At 37.5% G+C, this 21565-nt stretch overlaps 1 protein-coding gene across 1 annotated transcript in view; it reads right to left on the reverse strand.

Moving 5' to 3' along the window:
• Positions 1-21565, reverse strand: part of GABRG3 (gamma-aminobutyric acid type A receptor subunit gamma3) — a 318560-nt gene that overhangs the window by 39347 nt on the left and 257648 nt on the right. Inside the window, exon 6 of the mRNA XM_051806917.1 lies at positions 9246-9383. Within this exon, the coding sequence (XP_051662877.1) occupies positions 9246-9383 (138 nt within the window). The remainder of the gene's footprint in view (positions 1-9245; positions 9384-21565) is intronic.

The raw sequence follows: 21565 nt of genomic DNA on the forward strand, positions 1-21565 counted from the left end.
ACTTACAACAATTAGAAGAGGACTAGCTGTGGCTTGTTTCTGTTAAAGAAAGACAATGTGTTCTAAATAGCTTGCATTGGGGACCAGCCTAGAGATCTGCAGGATAACTATATGTAATCTTTCAAATGCCAGCCTTTATGGGTCACGTCAGAATGCAAACTTTAATTTTCATCTTCGCTGAGGATAAATACAAGATCGTAATTTCTGAGAAAGACCAAAAGCTTTGGAAAGAAATCCTGACAAGAAAATACCCCACTATCATGCAGATTTATGCTGTATAAGGATATTGTCTACTATTATAGTTCATCACTGTTTTATAGAACAAGGTCTAAAAGACTAAACATATTCACTTACAAGGCTCATTCAAGAAGGCAGATTTATTTTTTCAGAAGCACAAGGGCACTGGCAGAACTTAGTAGAGGTCACTTGAGTATTTTGAAATCCTTGACCTAATGTCACCTTGCTGTACCTTGAGATTATGTATTTTACTACAATGCAAGTTCATTCCACATCTTGAGTTTGTCTCAAGCTGACTATGATTAACTCCCTCCGATGTAATAAGCAATAGTCTTCTGCCAAAATTATTTTGTAAATACTGCAATGCATCATGGTCTGCTGCCAGACAAGATTTCTCTCACACTCATACTGACACATGCGAGCGCCAATGATTCACCTCTGATTTTCTGTGGGATGCTGTGGCAGCCCCTTTCACAGCAGGCTTACTTACATTTCTAGAATGCTCTCATGTCGTCTCATATCACTACTTTGGTTGTATTTGCTAGAAGGCTTGGAAACTTTCTAAACACTTACTCTTGTACTGTGCCATTTCCTTTGCTATCTGACAGCGTAGCTCACGTGCCAGATTCTCTAGCAGATAAAAGTAAGATGCATATTGGCTCCAGTGGGCAGTGGATAAATCCAGCATCAGGCAAGTAATCATAAAAGAGATTTTGGTTCTTGCCAGTATAATTACAAAACGGAAGGTGTTCACTGAACCTGAGCTGTTATTATTATGAACAAGACCCGAATGTTGTGGATTTTAGCTGCAGAAAAAGGTCCTAGTGGCAAAGAACTTCCACAACCAAATGGAAGAATTCTGGAAACATGACCCTGATATGAAGGAGTAAAGGTTAAATTTAGAGGTATCTTGCTAGCAAGTGACTAGTCTGTGCTGCACTTTTTCTTAAGTTATGGGAATTAAAATCTAAAAAGACACGTAGCAACTTGCTGCAGCATGTGAATAGCTGTCCCATTCTTTCTATATCTTAAAATTTTCATTAAGACTTCAGACTCAGAAGCGAATAAAACATAAAATATCCTGTGCAATACTGTGAGGTTTAAATTAAGTACAATTGCCGCTTATAAAAGACTTTTAGATAACATTGTAGTGACCCAGGGCAAAGGCCAAACCTTCACAATTTGCATTAATATAAAACTTTTGATTGAACCAGCCATAAATCCCCAATACCATGGGGAGTAAAAGCCAGAGGTGCTGGAACAGCAAGTCTAGAAAGTTGTTCTCAGCTGAGTGAATGCAAACAGGCTCACAGTTCTTATGTAACATACCTTTCCACCCCCATTATGGTGGTATTAATAACAGAAATTGTATTGTCAATCTGCACTGCAGGTCAGAATATCTCAAGATATGTTTCACAATGTGAGTCAAAATATTCTGTCCACATTGTGCACCTAATTAGAAGTCAATACAACTTATTGATCCAATTTGGTTTTGTATTTTATGTATTGGAGAAACTTGTAAAGCCATTCTGACTCCAGAATGGTGTCTTTTCTGTGGAAATACTTCCCTCTCTCCCTACTGCTTTAGTCACCACGACAGCATGTTACTGCCTTTATAAACATAGCCCAGCAGACCAAGGTTTTATTCTAAAGGCCTGGGTATCATATACATGGCGATGTGGCTTCTCACTTGGCAAAGCCTGGCCACACAATTATCCTCACAGACCTAATTTTGCCGTGGCAAAGCAAACTTTTTGCAACAAGTGAAGGAGTTGGGAATCTCAGAATGAATCCCTAAAAGCTACCAGCTTACCACAGCAGATGAAGGTGCAGATGAGATGAAGTGACTGCTAGAAAGGCCTCTGTTGCTATGAAGAATTCACATCTCTGTTCTTTAGAAGTAAGGAACCAAAATCTTTTTCCTAGAAAAATATGGAAGCAATTCCAGCCTCTTGTTTTTTACCTTGTGATCTACTGGTAAAAGCACCAGGACACGTGTGACCAAAGTCCCCAGCTCTCGAATGAGTGATTTGGCAAGCCTTTGTGTTAAATTCTAAGAGGGGTTATCTAGTTCTTCATATTGCTATTAAATATTCAATCGCTCTTTCAATCTCAGAGGACAGCTCAGGTAAAAATCCCAGGGTCTGGGTTATGGTTACTAGAGAACAGAATCAACCTTGTTGTCCTCCTGTCCTGATGACTTATCCTAGAATGGAAAATGATGTAGCTTCAGCAGAAAGGAGCAGAAGATCAGGACTCCATGTACAAAGAGGAGTGACAAATACAGTGTTGTCACTGGATGAGTGAATAAGGACATTAATTCAGGAACCTCTTAAAGTCAGACACATAAAAATCTTCCAAAATATGAAACCATCAGATATAAATATCAGCTGAAGAAAAACATAATGGAAAAAAGTCAGTGTGGGTTTTTTCCATACAATATGAAAATCTTTAAAACTGAAAACTTGAGGGCCTTTAATGAGGACAACTGGATATTTTTTTTAGGGAAAAATCACTTCCTACTGAAATTTTCCCAGAAGAAAAAAGTGCAGGTGAAGACCTGCCTCCAAGTCTCCAGTGTCTTTTTTTTCTACTCTTGCCTTTAACACTAAGTAAAATTACTTCATTTATCTCTATCACCATTTGCAGCAGTAAGTACCTATACAAAGGACACTAAGCATCTGTATCTGCAAGGCAAAGCATAAGAATGAAACCAGTTATATATGCAATTCTGCTCAACTTACAAAGTATGGAGAGGAATCATATTCTCTCCACTCCTCTTATTCTAGTTATCTTTTGTACTATTTGTGAACAGAAGAAGGAAGGTGTTTTTAGAGCACATTTCAGTTATCTGACTCATTTATCATTAAACTGAGCTTTTTCTACTTTCTAGTGACTAAAGAGTTACTCACATTAACTAAAGAGTTCAGGCTTCTACACTTCAGTATTTGATCCCAGGCCAGCACTAGGGAAATGTTCTATTAACTTCAGTAGGCTATTGAAGTTATAAATCACTCTCTTCAGAAGCTGTCTTACGATGAGCTTTGTGAGGCACTTTTGTAACACGATGAGCAACTGCTGGTTTTGCAGGGCAATATAAAAGTTTTGATTCCCATAAATGTCAGTCAAACTTGCAACCAATATAGGAAAATACTTTAACAGACCAGAAATACTATTAGTAATGGTCTATTAATTTATTACATTTCTTACCTGAGTGGCTAAAGACAAAGTTATCAGACTCTGTTATATGAATTGCTGTTAAAACTAAAAATTGAAATTTCTCTTAGAAAAGTTGTGAGTTTTTCAAAACATGCATTCTGATAAATTGCTATTTGACATGTGAATATCTTTCAAAAGTCAATACTGTTGATTTTTCTGCTAAAATGGGATTTGGTTTTTTCCAAATACTGTATCAGAGATAAAACTCTGTCAACAAAAAGATTATTGCTAAATCTTCTCATAAACAGGCTAATTTTATGTTTTCACATAAATTGGTATTTACTGTCAAAAAATAAGTCCTACACTATTCCATCATTCCATAGATGACTGCAGAGGCAAAGAACCTACAGTATTATTCCGTTCTTCTGAAAGAAGCCAAAGAATGAGAGAGTCAATTCATATCCAGGCTGTGTATATGTGTATAGGTGCTGCATGCAAAGTATTTTTAAACAGTAGAAACCTTCTGAATTTAAAGGTGTTATTGGAGTTATATTTCACAATGAACTATGAAAAATGAACGGGGAAAATATGAATTCATGATATATGTTACGAGTCAGTTCTGTGAGTCAGTACTAGGCATTATTTTCAAGTACTGAGCAGTGTTTTCAACCTATTTAAAGTCCTAAATGAGATTTTATGATCTTGTACTGGATATGATGGATTTCATTATGGAAAAAAAAATGTGGAGAAAGCTGCAGATAAGAAAGAAAAGTAGAATGAAAACGAAGTTATGAGTGCTGTTTGGTGTGCTTGTTTGCCTGTGTAATGGTAGCCAGATGAGTTGTCTTCATCTTTGCAGCTAGAGAGGTGGTCAAGAAGGGCTTTGAAGGGTGCATTCCTGATACCTGCTAGTTTGACAATGCTGGAGTTGCTGGGAATGGAAGCCCATGGGAGTAGAAGATGCACAAGGACTCTGAGAAGTTGTATGCGTGTGTTTGTGTAGGAAAGGGGAGAAAGCAGAAAGGAGTGTGATGGGGACAGCAAACTCTGGTGAAAGGTGACATGTCAGACATCAACTGTCCCTGTATGGTTCTGTCTACTACCTATGAAAATAAACTTATACTCAGCCTCAAGACTCAACACAGGATTTAAGCAACACAGGATTTTAGCTGCATTTCTAACTTCTTAGAATTGTTTTCTAAATGACAGAAACAGATTTTTGAAAGCACGAACCTGATTTAATGAACCTTGGGAACAAATGCAAGCACAGTTAGTGAACTTGCAAGATCTAAAATTCAGATCACAAATTTCAAGAACCCAAAGAAAGCTACAAGGATACTTTCATTGACCTGATACAAAGGAATTAAAACAACCATGAGAATGAGTTATATCTGGAAGTCTCTAAAGGTCAGGGGAGGTGTGAGCTGAAGAGATGGAGAGTAGAGTAATGGTGAATTCCCCTAACAAAAGCATTTTCTGTTCTACCTCTTTGGGAAGTGTTAAACAGACTTTTTCCACGCTCAGCTAACGAACACAGAAGAATATTGTCTAGCACCAGGGGAAAGCAGGTTTTGAGACACTGGAATTTAGCTGCAACTCCACTTGTGCCAGGTTAAGAAAAAAAAGGGCAGATTCTCCTTCTTCTCTTCTACACTCACACTAGGAGTCAGGCATGACAGGATAAAGAGAGGTGGGGACAGTATTTGGAAGAGGAGGGGACACCATCTGAAATCACAGGAACCCAGAGCAGATATCTGCTGAGGGCTGTAAACCAAAGCCTAACCATCAAAGCAATTGAGATTATATGATACCCTGGGTGAAGAGGTAAAGCTCCTGTAATGCCAGGCAAGTGAAAATAAGACACCGTTTTCAAACGACACATTGCATTTTTCTGAGTCTCCATCCATCTGCTTGAGGATGCCATCTGGTTAAAGACAGTCTGTGCAGCACAGTCAGCTGAGGTAGTGTATGCTGTATCCCAATGAATTAAACATTTGAGAAAAAAATTCCCCAAATTCTCATTTGTCCTGAGAAGAGCACACAGATGACAAGCGCTCTGTGATGTGTCATCAGGACTCAGAGGGATGTTAAAAATATCAATGACTTTAAAACCCAAACGTTTTATAAATATTCATTAAATAAATGTCTTCAGATGAGTTAGCTGGTACATGAGAGAGTGTGACTGAATCAGATCATTAAAAACAAATATGCACAGACACAACCACATTCAGCACATTGGGATTTGTGCATTTTTTCCCACTCATCGTCAAGACCTTGAGAGCACCAACAGGCTCCAGTTGCTCTGATCAGCCTGTGACCATTCTGCTCTGCCACTCCTCCTGCAACCCTTCCTCAAGCTGAGGGGCTCAGCTGCCTGCTGCCAACCCTGACCTTGCCTTGGCAGTCTGATGGCTGGGCTGAGTGGTGATCCTGCTCCATGAACATGGACCTATTGGGTGATGACTGGACTGCTGACTAGCCCTGGACTGGGACTGGTCAGTCTGGTTCATCTTGTGTGGGTACTTCTTGTGGGCTCTCTGTGTCTACAGATAAGTGATCTGGGAGCATTTAACACCAAAAAGTAAGCAGAGGTGACTATTTTGATATGCTTTCTCAAGTCAGCTGTTCTTTGCTCATCTAGTAGAAGAGCACGTGAGCATCATTTCCTCTGTATAAATCTCTGAGTGTGTTGACCTTCTTTTTGTTTTTTTTCTTGTCTTTGCTTTTGTTTCCCCCTCAAGTTTATTTGGAAGGTTAGGACTCAGAAACCTGAAACACACACAGAATGCTTTTAAGGATGATGTTCTCCCTCTCTCTCCTGTTGCCAAGGTCACCTTTCCTTTGGCTGATTTGCAGTTTTAAAATCTGAGAATTTCCTCCTTACATGCAGTTTGTCCTTTTTTCACGGCTGAATGCCAGGTGGCTTAGTATTCCCTCTACTTTAACTATCTTTGTCAGCCTTTTTTGACATTTTAGCAAGAGAAGTGGTCTTGCTATGGTATCTGAGTATCTTGCCAACAGGGGAATTTTTCAGTACTTGTGAATTATTTGGTATTACCTGACAGTGAAGGCTTACTTAGGATGTAAGATAAAGGTTCATGACCACAGCACCAGCACAGTGATTTTGCTGTTTATTCCATGTAATCACCATATGCAGTAGGTACTTATTTTGTTGTGTTTGTATCCTAGAATGAAATTTTAAAAAAATCCTCAGGAAAGAAACTGTATACCTCGTACAGACAGCAGTGAAGACTTCTCCTCATTGGCAGATTATTGTAAAAAATGTTAGTCTTGCAAGCATGAAGCACACCACTGTGGGAATGCTTTAAGCCATTGCTGGTTCAACACAAGACATGACAATCTTTCTCATCTTGCTTATTTCAGAAATACACTCTGTACCAGACGGCTTGCTACTTATGTACCACTGAAATTGTCATAGATTGGCAGAAAGGTTATTTAGATGTCTGAAAAAGGTTTGGAAAGACTGAAAAACTGTCAAATAGCAGAACTCTGATGAGCACTAAATCTAGTAATTCTGCAGTGAAAACGACTACTAAGAAAGGACTTGAAGCAAATGCTGGAAGAGCAGCAGCGTGTTGCCATGTGGCCAGCGTGACCTCTTTATTATAGCCAGAACATGGCTGAAGAGAGGCTGAAATAGAGATCCACAAACTAGACACAGGAAGGTAGCACTGCAGCAGCTCTCACATTATGTAGATGAACATCTAATTTAGTGAGAAATAATACTGTCATAAACGAGCAGAAAGGTGTAAGTCAGAAGCCAAAAAAGAAGTTAGGGTTTTGAATCCATCTCCTGTTACTGCAGGACTGCTCCCTGCAGTACATTTTCTCAGGCTTTGCCCAGTCTGCTTTTAAATGCCCTCTCTAATAGCAGTTTTCATAATTTCCCTTGGGAGGAAGAGATGATGTTTAGTGCCTCTCTTTGTCAGAAAGCTGCTTTTGGTATCCTGCCTGCTTCCCTTTTCCTAACTCCATCTCATTAGTCCAAATGAGCCCCTGTGCAGCACTCTGAACAATGCTGCTCTTCCTTTCTGTCCTGAGTCTGCAAAGGGGTGGTTGTGAAGGAACAAGATTTGGGATGGGAGAGGTTTCAGGAGTGGAGAAAAACACACAGCAATTGACAGGACTTTATTATATGGACCTTACAGGGGCTGTGTTTTGGGTTTGTGCTGGAAATAGTGTTGGTAATACAGGGATGTTTGCTTTATTGCTGAGCAGTGCTTGCACAGACTCAAGACCTTTTCTGCTCCTAACCCCACCCCATCAGCGAGGAGGCGGGGGTGGGGGTGGGGGTGGGTGGGTGGGAAGGGGGGAACAAGGATTTGGGAGGGGACACAGCCAGAACATCTGACCCCAACTCGCCGCAGGGATGTCCTAGACCGTATGGAATCATGCTTGGCATATAAAGCTGGGGGGAAAAGGAGGAAGCAGGGGGATATTCCTAGTGATGGTGTTTGTCTTCTCAAGTCACTGTTGCTTGTGAGGGAGCCCGGCTGTCCTTGAGATGGCTGAACACCTGCCTGACCATAGGAAGCAGTGAATGAACTCCTTGTTTTGCTTTGCTTTTGTGCACAGCTTTTGCTTTGCCTATTAAACTGTCTTTATCTCAAAGCATGAGTTTTCTCACTCTTCCAAATCTCTTCCCCATCCCACCATAGAAGGTGAGTGAGTGGCTGCATGGAGCTGAGATGCCACTGGGGTTAAACCACATACGCAGACACTTTAATGGTATTTTGTACGTGACTGTTAGCTGCCAACACCTGATTTAATTTATGGGAAATTTGCATTCCTGAGAAACTTAAAGACTACAAGACTTTGTGTCCATAACAGAACTTTTACATATGTGCTGTTTGCAACATTTTGTTCTGGTAAACCACCAGCTCAAAATATTCACTAAAGCTTTAATGACTCTTCATTATAAAAATTGCTATCCAATCCTGAGAATACATTGCCGATGTTAGTTGGTGGTCCATGACCCAACAGCAGGAGTTTCAAAGATTTATAATTTTTTATCATTAATATTATTCACAGTGTTTCCAAAATAATAGCTTAGTTTTGTTTACATTTTGAAAAAAAAAATATATATGGGATTTTTCAAAAATTTACCACCAGTTAAGCAGAAGGTCACTTCTAGCAGGTTCCCTCAGCAGCTGTGAGAATTACCAAACTGTAATCACAGAGATGACTGCAGAGTCACGTATACAGTTTAGATATTGTGTGAATTTTATGAGAATTTATCCAGTTCATGTAATGTATTCTATTTAAATATCTTTATATATATATATATATTGGTGCTTTTATAAGAAACAGCAAGATTTCTGAAGAAATAAAATAACATGACTGGATTTTAATTACAGTCAGTTGGCAGAGTCACTAGCAAGGGCACTTACCAACTGAAAAAATAAAGAGTGCCTTTGAAATATTAAGAGAAATATTAAACCTGTGGCTGAATGGTTAACTAGTGTTTAAAGAATCTAATTTCACTAACCTACCATTTTATCTTTCTCTTTAATTTATGGTGAAAATGCATTCAATGCAAATAAACTTAGATGAGGAATGAGAATCATATTGTAACTTCAAGTATACAACCAAAAGCCATATCAACTTAGTATTTATTCCTTAGTTTGTGAAATTACTACTAGAGTAGAGAAGAAGTTATAAAAAATCTAGATAAAGTCAATGTTTTTGAAGTCTGCACTTTACAGATTTTAATATGAACATTGGTACACATTGAAATCAATTTGCATTCAAATGAAAGAAAAATTGGAATAAATATTTTTAAATAATATGATTTCCAGAAAAAGCTCTACCATTTGTTCAATTCTTACCTGCAGAGGTTTTCACAATTTCTGAAGTATTTCTGAGACCCATAAAGTCAAATTGATAGAGTCTCCAAGATTTCTGGTCAGCAGCCTCCACTGAATTTTTCCTCCATCTGTAAATCATTTCCTCTTTAGGGTAGCCATCTAGAAATTAATATGTATGTACATGAATATATTGCATTTCATAAAAGAAGGTATTGCAAAACAGTATCAGTTCACTGTTTCACTGCTATTTGGGAACACTTAAATTTCTGATCTAATGCTTTATCAGTGAGTTAAGTGGTATAATTCAGCTCGAGTTGTGCAGCACACAAAAACAGAGTCATAACACTGGCAAGCCTGTGATTTTTCACAATCGCTGTTTTTTTGATAATGGAAAAAACGGCTGGTTCCATCAGAAGCAGATCTCTTTAGAGGTGCATTTGATCATACTAATTTGAGGTCCAGACACAGAAGTATACTGCTTTACATAGGCTCTGAAGAAGCTGTGCAAACCAATAGATTGCAAAAAAAGGGGAGTCTCAGTGTAAGATATGAACAATTGAAAAGGACTCATTGTTTTGAAAGTTGCAATAGTTCTAATGTGGAGTGTGCTCCTGTACTTCTGAAAGTAACTTCATACAATGCATAAAAAGCAAAATTTTAATTAACGTGGGAATTGTAAAGCAATTATGCCACCATATTACTTCTAAAGTCTTTGTATTTAATGAGTCATCGCCTGATTTCTACTGCTGAAATAGCTTCTGAAAGTCCTTATCAGCTTAGCATTCAGTGGTCATAATTAATCTTCATGCCAATATTTAATTTCTTTTTTGTTAGAGAATGGCATTTTCCAATAGGAGTACAACAACAAATCTTCAACCAGTCCAAAACATAATAATAAACCATCTAGAAAACAGCATGCCTATTCTAGCTAAAACTAGATTGTTCTCTAATGCATAACACAATCAATTTTTATTCATCTAATTAATAGAGTAGATGTAGATTATAAGGTAAATTAAAAGCCTAACAACAACAATAGATGGTTAATATAACTGTCTCATCAGTAATATTTTTTTTCCCATTGGATACTGATAAATTTTTATATTTGCACTGCAAAAAAAACTTCTCTGGTCATGGTGCTATTTCCTTGATGAGTGTCTTCTTAATCTTGTTTAAGGTTCCACCCTGCTGGGGTACTGCTGTAAGGTGTGCATGGCCTTATTTATCCTTCTCACTAACATGGCAAGAAGAATACCCACAAGTCCCTTAGCTCTAATCTGTAGAAAATGACTTTGTGTTAATTCAAAATGTCACATTTGTATATTTTCCATCAATGTAAATAAAGAAATAACTCATGAAGGACCTAACTGAGTAAGAAACACTGTTCTCCTTGAAAACTTGTGCTGCCAAGCAGATTTCACAGCCAATTCTGCTGTGACAGTCTGTGAGATTGACCTAAAGGTTAATTTTTTTTTGGCTGGCAGATTATGTTAGAGGACACAGTGATACAGTAAAAGAAGTCAAGCTTTGCAGGGCCTCTGAGCCTTAGCCCTGCATCATCTGAAATCTTGAGTCTGGCTCCTATTTGACTGAGCCTTCTGATCACATTTTTTCTTCCGAATAATAAGCAATAAGACAAGAGGAAATGGCCTCAAGTTACACTGGGGATGGCGGGGGTTAGATTGAACACTAGGAAACATTTATTCATGGAAAGGGTTTTCAAGCACTGAAATAGGCTGCCTAGGGAAAAGTTTGAGACACCATCCCTGGAGGTATTTAAAAGATGTAAAAGTATGTAGATGTGTCACTTAGGGACATGGCTTAGGAGCAGGCATGGCGGAGCATTTTTTATTTGGTTGGACTTGATGTTCTTAGAGGTCTTTTCCAACTTAAATGATCCTATGATTCTATTTCTGACTGAATAATGTCTCCCTCTAATGGAAAGCTCTACATTTTTCATCAGGAGCCTTCTCAAATTCGCTTCATCCATGGGGCCGCTGATATCTTTCCCCTGCAGTTCAGAAGGGAAAAAGAAGCATCAGATGGCCTCCTTGGTGTGCTGTGTTGCCCTGCGCTCATGCCGAGCGATGGTGCCCGAACCGCCCTTTCCCCACAAGGCAGTATCAGTACCACACAGGGGGCTGCCATGCCATTTGAGTCTTAATCCTACCTCCCGATTTGCCTCCTGATGTGAAGAGAAGGAAACTCTTGTCCTGTTGCACCAGCTCCTGCTGCAGAACTTGGGGCCCCAAGTGTTAATTTGCAGGTTTTATCACAGGCAGTAAATTGAGTTCCTTTTCTCAGATAAACTTCACCATAATCATTGCCAGTAAAAATGTTTCAAATATCTTGGAAGTAACAAAGATTTTATCTTTTTAATAAATTTATTTTAAATTGATGTAAAATGAACTTTTTACACTTTTTTCCCCAAATTTCACTGAAAAAGTTGTGCCAGTTAACCTTGAATTCAATTTCTTCCTGATTTTTTTTGCTTTCTTTTCATCCCATAGCCACCCCACCAAAAGAAATCCATTACAATGTCAGTATGCTTGAAAGCTTGCTATCAATGTGAGTTGTTTTAACCTGTTAAATAACTGCTATTTTGTTCTGCTCCAGTGCCAGGTGACTTCACTTTTCAATTAATTTCAAAGAAAAATAACTTTTATGGAATAGTAACACATCTATTTGGGCCGTATATCCATTCATTTACATTCATTTCTATTTCATGTCCATTCATTTAACATGAAGAAAGAACTATCCATGATGGTACTTTTTTCAGCGATGTTCTATATTTCTTATACACAGTCCAATTGTTTCTAGCCCTTTAAATATTTCATTTTAGAAAATATCAGAACCGCAGACTTCAGTATTTCCACAAGAAAATGCAACCTCTCTTGTTCAGTTCTCAACACAACTAAATGTGCTATCTGTAGAAATGTCTGCTTTCTTTCACTTTCCCAGCATGACAAATGACAGTAAACTACCTTAAATTCCAGACCTTGTGGCTTCAAGTCATCCATGATGAACAGAATTCTATCAAGTCTGTTTACCCTGTCAGGTTGCTTCAGGTTATATAAGAATATTCATACTGCAGCAGGGCAAGTCTCCTCCTGGAGACTTTCCAGCAGGTGCCAGTAAGATGGCAAGGGGGATGTCATGGGAAGAAGACAACAAAATGTGTATTCTGTGTTACAGCCATCCAAGTTCTGGCAACCTGCAACTCAGGATCTTCTCTACCAAAGTCAACAACTTCATTTTCCCTTCCATGAATTTTACTTGATTAAATTCTCCTAATTTTTAGTCCAATGGTTATTTTCCAGGCTGTGCTATAGCTTTTTATATGCTATATCAAAGACTTTTAGAGAACACTTTGACCATTTGGTTTTTTGTCAGATTGGTACTACATGTTTTTGTAAAATCAGGTCAAGAATAAATTTGATTTTTATTTAAGAGCCCGGGAGAAAGTATCCATGTAATAACTCTTGTTTATTTCCACCAAACATACTTAATGACTTTGATTTCTATGACTTCTTCATACTCATACTGCTTCACTTTCTAGGGAGACTGATTTGTGCAGAAGCTTCCACCAAACTGCTGAAAAAATGGTTAAGACCAGAAAGATCTCCAGGCTGGATGAGAGGCATATGCAACTATAAGTTAGCTGTGAGAATTGGTGTCAAGCGCCCCTGAAGCATGGTTGCTACAGGAATCAACACTGATGGAAAATCATCAACTTCTGTAATATGACCAGTGATGCCTGTTAGTGCATACTGCCTCTAACCTTGATTTCCCCAATGCTGTTGTTGGCCTGGGCATCTTAGATCAATGCTTGATATCTTTGTTTCACTTTCTGTTGTGTGATGATGGATCTATTTTAGGAAGTGAGTAGAGCTATGGAAATACAGCCAAAAAGGGATCATGTCAAAAAAGGACACAGACCACTTCAAGGGTTAAAAAGCTTTCCTTAGAAAAGTATCCAAGACATGGAAAGACAGAGAGGCATAGAAAAAAATTAACTTCTTTCATCTCTTCAGACATCTTTTCCCTACTCAGTGAAAAAAGCTTATTTTACTCCTGGTTCCCCACACTTTGCATTCACATATAACACAGGTAGACCCAACAGAAGGAACACAACTAGAAAAGTCCTCTCTCCTTCTTAGCCTTGCAAAAACTTGTATGCTGAGAGTATGCAATGAGGAGTTAATGAAAGCAGCAGCAAAGCTGAAAATGTGGGGGAAGCAGGCAAGAAAGGATTGGTTCTGTTAATTATCTGCCAGGGACTGATACTTGTGCAGCAGTATATATTTGAAAGACATAGTCAGATTCTGGGAAGGTTTTGCTTTTCCAGGGGTGTTAGATATACACTCGAAGTCAGGGAAAAGCGTGATCTGAAAGACAAGCTTTTGCCATCAGTAAGTGGTTGGAGTTTACATCACAAGCATGGAGGGAGCACTGTAGATTCAGCTGTTGTCAGTGAAGGTGGTCAGTATAGGGAGGATGCTCTACTCCAATTAGAGGCAGGGAATGAGCAGCCCTTTACAGCTTACAGCCAGATGCTTTCAGAAACACTTTGCCTTCTTGAATACTACCTTGTTAACTCTTCTTCAGGCTAATTGGGAGACCTCTGTCAACACAGCCTTGGTCAGAAGAGGATAATGAAGTCCAGAAATGCACCTTTCTCTGGCACCGTGTTTTGGATCACAAATCATATGCTTCCACAAAATCTGTCCTGGCTCTTTCTCTTGTTAGCAGCCTTTATGATTGCTTCTTTGTTGGCAAACAAACTGCATTTTAATCCAAACTTCTCAACGTTTGGAGGAAGAGGTTTCCTCAGTGATCTATTCCTTCATCTATTTAATCTCAGAAGGCTTTTAAGCAGGACAATTCTGGAAGTTCAACTCTTAAAACTGGTATTATCTTTGATTGCATGATAGTATGTATTTATTAAGCACAATTGGATGGCAGAAAAAGCAGTTTCAGTTCAATTAGTTTAAAATAAAACAAATTAAAAAATAGGGTATATAGACAATTCATTATGTCTTTTCAGCAGGAAGCCTTCAGGGTAGACTGAAGCAAAAGTAGGGAAAGACAATGGAGATTTTTAATAGTTTACTTAAGACCTATGGATACCTACACTATAATTGAGTGCATATTGAGTTCTCTCTGTTCACTAATGAAGGTGACTAGCTTTTTTCTAACTCAGTGATGTTTTTAAAAAATACAGGAAAAGAAAAATGATGAAGTATTTTAAAAGGCAGGTATGATAATAATAATTCGCAAAAAAAGTTAAATGTGAATGTTGTAAAGATAGCTGTGAATCCCAAATTGATTTATTTCAGCAATAGTAGATAATTACACTTAGTTGATAACTACAGCAATTAGAAACATTATTCTTTGCCCTGTTTGCTTGCATTAGTAATTGACACCTTATTAACAGTACATTAGCTTATGAAAAAAAATCAACCAACATTACCATGACTGCAGAATAATGAATCTAACACTGCCCTGAAGTTAAAGGATATATGTCCCATTATAGATAGTTTTTCTGCCCAAAAATGTGCTTTAATATGACTGTGATATCACTTTGACGAAGAACTAGACAATCCAGTCACCATCATCAATGGTAATGCTTAATTATCCTTTACCTGAGACTAATTCTGTTTTTTGATAGAAGTGTAGGATGCTGATGTGATTTACTGATAAACTACATGACATCAATTCTTCTTTTGGGCCTTCAAAATAGAAAGGAGCAAAAGAGAAGTGTTACTGTCATAGAAATAATTCCCAAAAGAAGGATTTTCTGTGAACCAGCCCTTGTAAGAGGTAAAAATTTTCTAGCTACTCATAGACAAAATAAAATTTTGGTTCAGAGAAAATGTAGAAGAGAATAAAAAGGTGAAAATGAGAAGGGAAAGAAGGCAGAGTGGAATGAACAGAATTAGATTGAAAAGAGAGAAGTTTTCCCTTGAAGACATTTTGAGATGTGGCTTTTCAATGTACTCACTTTCTGTTAAAATCTAACAGATACTTCTCACATAGGGGTGCAAAGATTTTGTCACACACAGCCCTTGTAGGAAAAAAATCCCTGTTCCAGTATCAGATCCTAAAGGATAGGTGGAGTAACTTGAAATTGCACTAAGAAGATAAGGCAATTCTGCTGCATCATCACACTTTTACGCTCTGTCCTTATGCTTGCCAAACAATTTCCATTTTGACACATTTGTGAGCAGTACCAAGAGATTTGGTTTTGGAAAGTCTTATAGCCTGTATCAATGTTTTACTATGCATTTTTATTTATATACTTATTTTTAATGATTGCTAACACTTTTATTTAGAAAGCAATTTTCAGAAGCCTCGTGTGCAACAATTGCTTTTGCCTATCTGCTTGCATTGTTCTAGCCAGCAGATTCTTTTATAAATTAATCCACTGGTAACTAGAACACCTGATAAATGTTCAGATTGCTCTGATTTAGCCACATTCCATCCCCATTTCTAATATCATTAACATTAAATGGTTTGATCTCACTCCTAGTTTATAAATTGTATCTTTTTCCAAGGAGAGAATTCTTGCATGGATCAGAGTACTGAGGTATGGCAAATATGGACACCGAAAGAAATGAGGCTTGTTCCCACACTGAGGACATACAGAGCAAGCTTGCCTAACCTTACACAGTCCTCTTTATGCTTTTTATGGAATGGATACTTCACCCCAACCTCCTGTTCTGTTATGAATGGAACAACGCTGAAGATTTTACCCTAGGTTTTCTGAAATACCAATACTTTGCAGAGAAGAATGAAAATCCTGAAAGTGGTTTTCCTAGCTCAAGTTCTTTTCTGATCTGAATTATTCTGGAATATGTAATTGTTCTATTCTCCCTGTATTTAGAAGTTTTCCGCTTATAAACAAATATACAAGAGACAGAATTCAGTTTTCTAGCTCACTGTACTGATTTTCCATAGCTAACATAGCTATTCGATAATGAACTTGTGATGCTTCACAAATGTGTGTCTTTACAGACAAAGAATAGACATTATTCATAATGTGGTTCAGAAAATTTTTGATAATGTAGACCAAATGTCATATTTCTACTGACTGCAAGACTGGAGATGGTGATTCCAGGTAAAAGGAAATTTTCAGAAATGCATGGCCAAGGGATGGCTTCTGAGAGTCTGCTGGAATCTTGTGCTGCTGCTTTGTTCTGCCCTAGATCTTATATACCACAGCCAGCTCTGCATAGACATGGGAGGCTTCACCTGAGCAAATCCTGTTTTCCATAGGATTTGGGGTGAGATTCAAACAGATGGCAATCTCATCCCATCTCATCCCATCTCATCTCATCTCCCTTTGTTTACGTGGACCTACAACTCCTTTCTTTTGCACATGCCCTACAACAATTGAATGATGCTGAGAATTCAAGAGCTATGTACTACTGCTGAGAGATCAGCCTCATCATTGTAAAGCTAAAAATGTAAATTGAGTTCTTTAGCAGAAAACAAACAGCAAAAAATGAATATTTTAGCAGCTAAAATATTGTGCTTGGCTAACTGCATGAGCTCAAGTGAGAAGAGAAAAAAATCACTTCTTTTTACAGTTTATAACTGACTAATGAAGAATCTCAAGCTGCATGTAAAATTTTCTCATGTCCATTTAAACAGGAATTTGCTGAGGGTGATCTTAGAGGTGTTTCCCAAAAATGATGCTGAGATGTACAAAATCTGAGTGACTGTATATTTAAGTAGCATCTGAGGCAGATGTAGGTGATGCCAATCACTCACAATTTTCTATATATAAGTTGGCTCTTAATTCAGCATTATGAAAAAGAGGACGTCAACATCAGTACAATAGGACAGATGAAAAATATTTGGATAAACCAGAGCAAGTCAAATCTTCTACTGTAAGAATTTAAAACCAAAGCTAGTAGGGCTTGCTTTGGACAATTTAGAGATCAAAGCTGTAAAATAGCCAAAGTAGAACATAAACCTCAGTTTATTAAAGGAATATCTGTCAAATCTGCAATTCTTTGATCTGCTGACATTCTTTATAGCCAGCATACAGTCTTCCGTTCATTTAAACTGCACTTTCATTGAAGATGCTTAATGACATTGTTCTTCTAAAGCAAGTACTTAAATTTCTTATGACTAGGATGGACAGCAGTGACACCAAGAGATGCTGGCCAGCTGACTTCAAACATCCCACTGGGAGCTGAATATCTTTCTCTAGAGGACTTTAAACATACCTTTTTTTTTTCCTACTGACTATGTAGACCACCTCAAAGTTAGGGGCAGAACAGCTGTGCGTTCCATCAAAGATCTTTAACACAAACATGTGTATTGGATTAAGAATAGCCCATAAATGTTCAGTATCAGCTTCAAATGTACTGGATATTCCAAGATAAAATAATCCTGCCTTTACCCATTTGATTGCAGTAATTAACTATATCCTCCATGTAGGACTACTAAGATTTCATTTAAGACTATCCTGATGAGAAAAATAACATTGTTTACTTTGTGTATTGCTTTGTTAGGCAAAGTGCTGAGAAAATGTGTTTTGGCTCATATGAAAACATATAATGAACAAGCAGAGTTTCCGGTGGAGACTCAGAGCTCTAGTAAAGTAAACAACATAGCCATAAATAGCTCAGGGAATGAAAGAAAATACACCTGTGAAGTTTTTTAGTCCATGCAAGTGGGGAGGAAGAGAGAGAACAAAATTTGCCTACAGGTTTCTTCCTTTCATTGACAAACAATCTATCTAATGTTTTTATTTGAATACTTTGTAAGCAGATTTTTTTAGCACTAAAAACTCATTTTGTGTTTCTCACATGGGTCTGACAGTATTTAAAGATCATGCTGAGCGTGTTTAACCCTTATCTTCCAATTGCTACTGAATAGTCACTATGTGTATGTTAAGTATGAATGCAGTTAGATATCGCTAGAGCGATACCTATCAGCAATAAAATAATACAGTATTATGATTGGATGTGTACTATTATCAACATGTAAATATAAGTAAGTAAGCTATTTGTTGTACCAAGTACATAAAAAAAGAACTGACAAGGAACAGCCTGTGTTTCTAAAGACAGACAAGAAGACTTTGTATTCTCTTACAAAAAAAAATAGAGTAAGTATGGATAGAAATATTTGTTTTCACAGCTTGAAGATAGCTATTACAATGAAATAGTAATAGCATTGTCAGGAGTCTCGTGTGGTGTCTGGAAAAACCATCTCACACTGGGTTGAGATGTGAGAGGGGGTTTGGACTAGGGAATTGGATTTTTGGGGCTCTCAAACCATGACAACATCCATCTATTTATCAGTGCCTAACTTCTTAAGTTAGAAACACTCTACAGTCTGTTCACACTGTCCCATGTATAGAAATTTTCTATCCAATTTCAATTACAAAAATCATTGCAGCTGGATATTCACCTTACACAGCCTATGGGGTTTGTAACTAGCCTGAATTGTACATTTTCAGATCCATGAAAATGAAATTTAGATATTAACAGTGTTTTTTCTGAATTGCCATGGAACCCATTACAGGCTTCACATGAGCTACAGCAGCAAAGCCTGTGGCTTTACAAAAGCCTTCAGAAATGTACTGTGCTCAGTCAACATATCATTAATGGAACCAGATTATGAACTAAAGACTTTCATACAAAGTTATTATGACTTTTTCATAGGTCTTCTCATAATACATCAGGAATGAATAGTAAAAGCTAAACCAACAGAACACTTCAAACTGAAAACAGAGGGATTTTTGAGTACTACCATTTCATAGAATAAAACAATTTGCAGGATAAATTAAAAAATAGACAGCAAACTTCATTAAGTCTGAGATTAAGCAGAGTTAACTTTTAAATAATTTGTGAAATAGGGTTGTTGCCATTGGAAAAAAAAGGCCATACGGGGGGTTTTTAAAAGACTAATACAGGTTTTTTTTGAAAGACTGTTTTACATCATAGTGTAACCTAATGTGAACTGACATTGGAAAATCAAAGTCAGTTATTCATGACTAATTTCTTCTATTCAGTTTTTTTTAGTCAATTTACAAAGAAATGAGTGTTATTTGCTTATTAATGTAGTTATTATCATGGTGTATGTAGATTTATTGTCATTTACATACCCTTATAGTAATTTACACACCTTTATAATCATTTGCACAAACTAAAATTCACAAATAATAAAAGTTTTTATAGTTCTGTAAAGTAGAGCAATAAGGAGATTTCTACTTTTTGTAATATTTTGTAGTTTTGAGTTTTAGCTCTCTAGGACTTGCTTACACTTTATTGGTGAAGCACGCAAGGCCCAGCAACCAAAAACAAATGTTAACATACTTTTTTGTGTTTCATGCTTACAGAAAAATCAGTTCTGAAAAGCTTATGGCTAAACTGTAACGTCACTGATCATAGTAACAGCTCATCAGAAATTATCTGACAAAATGAAATTTCAGATAAACAAGACACATTATTGATTCTGGCATATTTAGAGTCACACACAATTAAATTAGTGAGAGCACTGCACTGTTTTCATTTAAACATCAGCAACAGTGTTATGATGAATTGTTAAATACATTCATTTTGCATTCACTAAATTTGGCCTTCCTCTTCTCTGGAAACATTTATCAATGTCTTAGTTTGTCATTTACTTTCCAAGCATCTCAGGGCTGTTGCTTCTCTGGTTATTGCCTCCCACCCCCCACTTCATTATTTGTATCTCACTTGCTCTCAGGATACTGCTGATGGGAATTACCTGATACTCCTGTGTAGTACACCAGTCCAAATATTCTAGATGTCCTTTTCTCACCTTTTAAGATACATGTATCAATCAGTGATCTCAATGCCTTAACCTCTTGCCCAGGTGTGTTACTTCAAGCATATGTTTACTTTAGCTTAGCTAAAACATTCTTGCTAAAGCTTTTGAGAAGTCATGCTCTTTCACTGTTCTCCCCAGCACCCCACAGTGATTGTAAATGTCTGTATCTTACAGTACACAATAGGGTAAATTTGGCATCTCCCGGTAGTTAATTTAACAATTTCTAGTCCCAGATACTAATGATGATCTAAATCTCCTCAGATGATCCATTAATTCTCTAAAATTGAAGAGTTGTGGTGGAGGTAGAACTGAAGAAGCCAGCTCACTGATACTTTTGCCTGATAGAACAAAAATATCAGGTGTACTTCTCTCATGTGTTTCAGTTTTCTTTGGGCTGTGGTATTCCTTAGCTCTTAGGTTCATGAATAGTTTTGCCTGTAGTTAACGAAGAAGTATCAAGATCAAGCTCTTCAGTGTGTTTCAGAATGAGGTACTGTCAGGAATAAGTCTACATATCAATGGTACATAGTTTTGTGCCGCTTCATTTCCCGATAAAGATTTAAAGCAGAAGTATTGTGTATCAACATAAAAACCAATTATCTGCCTTCAATAGCTCTGAATCCTCCAAAGACTACAGTACCCCCAAATCTTTTCAGGGCATCAGGCAGCTGTCATCACCCAAAATGTCATGGCTACAAGGATGGTCCAAGCTGCATCCCTGGAAGCCTAGCAGCTCTGTCCCAAACAAAGCTGCTTTCTGGCCCTTGGCTGATTGACAGTCAAACTGCCTTTCCTGTGGCAGGGAAAATGGCACTGATGCCAGGTTCACAAAGCAGTTGCCAGGATCTGTCAGAATTGTTTGTTCTTGCAAAATGTGAGCCCATGTTTCTGAAAGAAAATATCTCTACATCCAGCTAATGGAAAACCCTTTTTAAAATTTTTATTTGAGTGTTTACATTTAGGAAAGAAAAAAAAACAAACTCAAAACATATTAGAAAACAGTGAGACTCTTTGGGCAAGATCCTATCTGTGAAATTTTTTTTTTTTGGGGGGGGGGAATTTTTGGCATAGCTCAGATTCCAGTTTCGTCCCAAATACCTCATTGTTCTGCACTTTTGTTACTCCTTGTATTCCAGCATCAGGCCGAACACTGTTCTGAAAAGTGTACAGCTATTCCAGGCCCCATATAAATCATACTGACAAGTATTAAAAAAAATCCCCAGACAGAAAATCAAAACCTCAGCAGCTTTTGCTTCCAGTGTCTCTTGGCCAAGTTTCAGTAATTAAATCTTTTTTAGCTTGGTTTGCTCAGGAAATGAAGCTTATGTAATTATATTCATTGTCTATGTTTATGTGCATGTTATCTGTCCTTGCTGCAACAACTTTTGCACCCATTCTCCAATTTTGCTGTAATTTGACAGAAGAAAGTAACCTTCAGATACTATATGTTCTTTAAAAAGAAGCTCCCATACGGGGGAGACATTTTGTTACAATGCCCTCCAAGGAGGGAAAGCTTGCAGTCTTATTAAGGA

Source organism: Manacus candei, unplaced genomic scaffold, assembly GCF_025592945.1.
Source record: "Manacus candei isolate 608988 ecotype Guabito, Panama unplaced genomic scaffold, ASM2559294v1 h1tg000069l, whole genome shotgun sequence".
In the NCBI taxonomy this organism is placed as follows: domain Eukaryota; kingdom Metazoa; phylum Chordata; class Aves; order Passeriformes; family Pipridae; genus Manacus; species Manacus candei.